We start from the raw sequence: 5998 nt of genomic DNA, 5'->3' as shown, positions 1-5998 counted from the left end.
TTACTACCATGTTGGAAAGCACACGCAAAATCTATTTGCAGTAAAGTAGAAAGCACTCATTGTTCTACAAGACTTTGTTGAACAATCAGAGTCTCTGTTTAGGCCCATCGCATTAGGAGTCTACCCAGGGCTCGCTCCTAGGCCCCTTTTAAGTTTTTTCTTTTTTTTTCTGCCCACAAACTTTCTGTCAGTTGTGTAATTCTACCAACTGCCTCCAAAAGCTGACTGCAAAAAATAAGACATTTATTTTATTTAAAGTTTCTTTTCTTTTTTTTGAGTCTACTTTGTGGTAGACCACATTTTGTCTGCAGGTCATCGCATTGCAGGCCAGTAAACGAAGTGTCAAAGAAGGGGGCTGTTTTCATTTCACAGACGTTTAACCATGGTATTGTTCAGTGTAAGTATTTTAACATGTTGTGTGTACTATTCCAGGAGGAAAGACAATGTGGTTCCTTTTATATGTGCAATATTGAGACCAGAGAAGGCTTTTCAAGGATTTTACATAAGCTTTATAAAGCTCCAAACGTGTTCATCCCTATGCATTTTGAATTCCTTATTAATGTGTGCATTGATATTAATGTGTATTTTTGAATGTGTAATATGAAAGTTCTATTCTCTGTACAGTATTTTTGTATGAACACTAAACCTTGCTGTTTCCACAGCGTATTTGAAGCACAGTGGCAAAAGAGAACCGATAATCAAATATATTCTGGTTTGGCTAGACTGGTTTGGTGTGAAGACCCATTCTTAATCGATATGGGAATGTGCTAATGATATCCTTTTCTAAAAACAACTGAATAAAAGAGGTAAAATGCACCACTCTGAGTCGAATTCAGTGTTTGATCATGTTAAATGCAAATTTGTGCGAGGCCACTGATTCTTGAGATATATCCTTTAGATCAAGGATAGATCAAGCAGGCGTCACACTTCACGGTGAAGTCATCATGTCCAAGTAGAGCAGAGGTAAGGGCTAAAATGTACTGTGCTCTCTCCCACAGGACCTGATTTAACCCCTGAGTCTCTGTGAGTCATTGACTGGTGACGTTATTCTACTGGTGAGTTAAGCAGCTAGTGCTTTTGAGATGCTGTTCTGTTTTATACTTTTCTTCTCTAAATGTGCTTTTCAATACCTGAGAAATGGAGAGGGCTATTTTTGAAAGTGAATTGTGGGTGGTGAGCTGTACAACACAAGCACACAGGATCACTTTTGCTCACTATGTGTATTATACAACCCCCTTCTATGAGGTCTAAAGCTAATTTTGTGGCACTTGTGTTGCATAACCAAAACTGTTTTTCAGTGCCCCTTTAGCCAATTGTCAAATATCCAGTATCCAGACTTGTACATGTACATATATGAGAAAAATGCTCATATTTGAGAAATACTGACAGCACTTATGTTGATGTTATACCATACAGAACGTACTTGAGCAGCATGCTGTTGCTATGGTTACGTCCTCAGGCCAACATGACTCCAGTTCAGGAGTGTCTCTGTGATGCCGGGTAAAAATAAGTATTCTGACTTTTGCATTGACTTTCGTGGATGATCTATATTTGTAATTTTATTTTCAGATTTAAACAGATTAGATGGATGGATGGATGGATATAGACAGATATAGATGGATAGATATGTGGATGGATGATAGATATAGATGGATAGATATTCAGATGGATACATATTTGAATTGATGAATGGATATAGACAGATAGATATAGATAGATATAGATGGACAGATATATGGGTAGATAGATGGATGATACAGACAGATAGATATAGAGGGGTAGATATACGGATGGGGATGGATGGATGGATATATATAGATTGATAGATATTCAGATGGATGGATGGATATAGATAGATATAGATGGATAGATGTTCGGATGGATAAATATTTAGATGATAGATCAATATTTGGATGAATGGATAAATATTCAGATATTTGGATGGATTGATAGATATTCAGATGGATACATATTCAGACTGATAGATATTCGGATGGACAGATATTCAGATTGATAAAAGAGATATTTGGATGAATAGATACGCAGATAGATGTTTGTATGGATAAATATTTAGATGATTGATAGATATTTGGATGATGGATGAATGCATAAATATTCAGACGTATAGATATATGGATGGATGGATAGATATTCGAATGGATGGATAGATACAGTAGATATTTAAATGGCTAGATAGTCAGATGTGTATATATACAGTATAGAGGGATGGATGAATGGATAGATAATATTCAGACAGATACATAGAGAGTGATAGATAGATACAGTCTATTTCTGCTAATTGGAGGCAGATCCTGAGGAATGTGAATGTAGCTGGATTCTTTCTGCAGTGTTTTTACCAAATATAGCATCGTGGCAGATGAGTTTGAGGCATTTTTGTGGGTGTTGATGTTCTGGCATTTTAACAGGATTGTCAAAGGATGCTAATCCTGTTTAACATGATGAAAACGATAAAAAAAAGAGTCATTTTAGAGGAATGATGAGTCATGAGGTGAAACATAACTGAAATGACGCTGTCCAGAAAAGCCCAGATGAATGTTTTTGTCATCTTGAGATCATTTGTTCCTCTAAGAACAAACAGTGCCATAACAATTAATCATTCCTTCCATTCACCAGCAGTATGCCTATGTAAGTGCGTTTCTTTTTGTTTATAGCTCACAGTAAGCAGCCACAAATGCAATATTTACCATGTCAAAGATGCTGAGGTCAGGAAAAAAACACACATGGAGAGTTTATACTCAACATTTAAGCCAAACAAAACATTACGTCATTTTATATAACCAAACACTGAATAAATAGTACAATGGTAAAATTATATTTTACATATTCTGAATGTTCAATGTTAAATGTTCACCACAAACAGAAGGGTTTTAAAAGATAAATGTTTATTAAGAGATAAAAACGTTTTTCCATTTTTCTTTTTTCTCTTTTTTTTTTGGGGGGGGGGGGTAGTATACAGTAAAATCTTTATCTATACACTTGCTTTTTTTACTTACAGATATCCTCAAAATAAAACATTTCTGATCATTACTTTAAAAAGGTTCTCTCTTGCATAAACTGCCCCCTTTAGCTGTTCTTTAAAAATGGAAGGGTTTCAAAAACGCGCAACAGCGGGAAACCAGTCTCTGTTATTAAAACACACCCTGAGAATGCACATTAATCTCTGTATTAAAAAAAAATTTGTGCCTCTCTCAACATTTACATTTCTGTAATGAAGCATCCCAAAGGTAGCAAGGTAGAAGCTGTTGAGATCAACTGAGCATCTCCCTTTGCGATTGGCTACAGTTTTAACTTGGCCAAGTCAAAAAAAAATCATATTAAATCCAATAAATTTAATCCATAACATTGGCATGATCCTTAGAATTAAGCTTTACGTTCTAAATAAAAAAGTATAAATTGTCACAGTAAGTAGATCTGCATTGAGTTTTTGGTGTTAATTCGGCATACCATGTACGGCAGCTTAAATTGGCCCCTGTTCATTGTTTCTGACATATTACAACAGCTTAAAAATCATACATAATTCCACACTTCCATGCACCAACTTTCTGAAAGACAGGTGAAGACAGGAACAATGCATATCGTTCTACAAAGTATTGCACATTACATTTCGCAGCAAGCTTCTTTTTTTTTTTTTTTGTCGATTAAAAGTTGTGGATGAGATCTATTGGTAACTGCTGAACAGAATAGTCAAATACAGTGATGTTTCTGAATACAAAAGGCAAATGTGATTGGAAAAAAAAAAACAGATTTGAGACAAAATGTATGAAACTACCCTGAATCTATGTGGTTTTTAAATATTGCCAGGCAGCTTCACATTCCGACATCCCAAAATAAGAATGTGTTTGGTGACTATGAATCAATGTGGGCGACTTAAGAAATAGCACAGTGAATATACTTTCAAGCCCAGATTTACTAAGCTCAAACTCTAAATTTGTGGGGTGGGGTTTCGCAAATAGAATGGACATGCCTGCTGTATTTGCTACAAAAGCTACACTGTGAATGCATTTTTAGAAGAGGGAAGAGACTGATAAGAATTAGTGTGATGCATAATTCCGAAGTGACGCACCATTTCCAACTCACGACATTGGAAAGTTTACAAAACAGTTAGACTTAAAGGGAGAGTTCACGCAAAACTAAAAGTTTTTTTTACTCACTCTCACGATGTTTCTTTCTGCTGAGGAACATGTTTTTTTTTCATTTTTTTTTTTTATACAATGAGGGTACGTTTACACAAAAACAATTTATTAAAAACTGAAGAGTTTTTCTTTTGCGTTTTTCATGAACGAACGACAGCATTGTCTAAACAATCCCCATTCACACGGATCTGCAAAAACTAGTAAAAATGCTGTTATTATGCATGCCAGGCCAGTAGTTGGCGATGTCACTTTGTAAAGAAACACTATGCGCTTACAGACTGAAGACGTAATATGCATACGCATAACGTCACTGTTTTCACAAATTCGTGTTTTTATAGTTTACACCGAGATGATAATGCTATTGTTATCAAAAACTTGAGCTTTGAAACCCGTTTTTAAAAGTTTGCATTTTCCAGCCCCCAAAATGCAATTGTCGTGTCAATGAATGCCAAAACGCATACATTTTTTTTATTTTTAGTTGAAAACAGTGTGTTGTAAACGGCCCCTGAAAGTCAATGTTTTGCACCCCATTGAATGGACAAAAACTGTTAAATCATTCTATGTTCCACAGAAAAAAAGAAAGTCATACAGGTTTGGAACGAATTGAGGGTGAGTAAATTATGACTTTTTTTTGTAAACTATCCATTTAAATGGTGCAACAATATGGAGAATGTAGTGTCCTTAGTGGTATAGTGCATTGAAAACAAGCAGTGCTAACGGCTCGATTCTTCCGGACAGCACAATCTCCAGTCTAAACAGTTTGTCGGGACACCCTTAAAGCTCTACAATAATGCATAATGACTTCTATCCCTAAAAAGATGAGCCTTTCATGTTGGCGAGGATGAGGGTGTTTTGTTTTTTTTAATCTTTGTACACCAACGTTACTTTTCGTGATTCACGTTTACGGAGCCCTTTGTGTTTTTTCCCTTGATTCTCGATTCGCTAAAAAATAAACAACATTTTTTATTTTGATATGTACAAGATAAAAGTTACAAAAATAGAACGGTCATGGTTCTACGTTCAGGATACTGCCATTTACGATCTGTTCTCATTCTAATAACAGCGACAATAATAGTAATATAATAGTAGTATGATAAAAATATTAAAAATACAGACAGAAAAATGTAACTTTCTCTGTAGAAAAACAAAACAAAACAAGGACTCCTAGTGCAGATGCGTAGCAATGTAAACCTGGTCCTACGACTATGTCAAAAGTTACAGAGTATATTGTTAATACATGTATTATATAGAATCACATATATATAATGGAAAAGCAGGTCATTGAATCCTCTCACAGAGAGCGTTCACATCATAGTTTCTACGATGGTGTGGGTGGGCTTCATCGAGCCTCCGTTCCAGTTGGGGTCCAGCGGCTGCGCCAGCTCGTTGCATTTGGGCTGGTACTCCTGAGGGCAAGAACTGGCTCCTCCCCTCACGGGTGCCGCCACCGCTTTGATCCTCTGGAGGGAAACGTATAGCGATGTTATAGGCCTGTTCATTGGTGAAAAACCTTTTTGTCATTGGCACGACTGACTCACCTCTATGAGGGGTCCATCTGATTGAATGATTTTGATCACAACCACCATTGGTATGCAGATCATGGACGTGAGGGCGAGGGTCCAGCCGACTCCAATGGACCAATCCGGGTACTCGTAGACTTTGTTGTATCTCAAGGGTGTGTACTTGACCAATGAGAAGACAAAGCATCCCTGCAGCAGAAGACAAAGCAGGGGTATCAACAGCACACTCAATCCAACCTCCAATACATGAGTGCAATCGCCCATTACTGTGATGTTGCTCTCGGACTAATCAAAATGACAGATAAATGAAAAACTCTTTTAAGG

At 36.6% G+C, this 5998-nt stretch overlaps 1 protein-coding gene across 2 annotated transcripts in view; it reads right to left on the bottom strand.

Annotated features, from left to right (window-relative positions):
• Positions 1–2937: 2937 nt before the first annotated feature.
• Positions 2938–5998, bottom strand: part of LOC107676359 (sodium- and chloride-dependent taurine transporter-like) — a 26013-nt gene continuing 22952 nt past the window's right edge. For both annotated transcript variants that reach the window (XM_016470880.1, XM_016470879.1), the window contains exons 13-14: positions 5693–5863; positions 2938–5614 (exon numbers count right to left, since the gene is read on the bottom strand). In XM_016470880.1, coding sequence (XP_016326366.1) covers positions 5459–5614; positions 5693–5863 — 327 coding nt within the window. In that variant the 3' untranslated portion in view covers positions 2938–5458. The remainder of the gene's footprint in view (positions 5615–5692; positions 5864–5998) is intronic.

This window comes from Sinocyclocheilus anshuiensis, unplaced genomic scaffold, assembly GCF_001515605.1.
Source record: "Sinocyclocheilus anshuiensis isolate Anshui unplaced genomic scaffold, SAMN03320099.WGS_v1.1 scaffold4015, whole genome shotgun sequence".
Lineage (NCBI taxonomy): Eukaryota > Metazoa > Chordata > Actinopteri > Cypriniformes > Cyprinidae > Sinocyclocheilus > Sinocyclocheilus anshuiensis.
The sequence above is the reverse complement of the archived record's forward strand: the minus strand, read 5'-3'. Positions and strand labels throughout refer to the sequence as shown.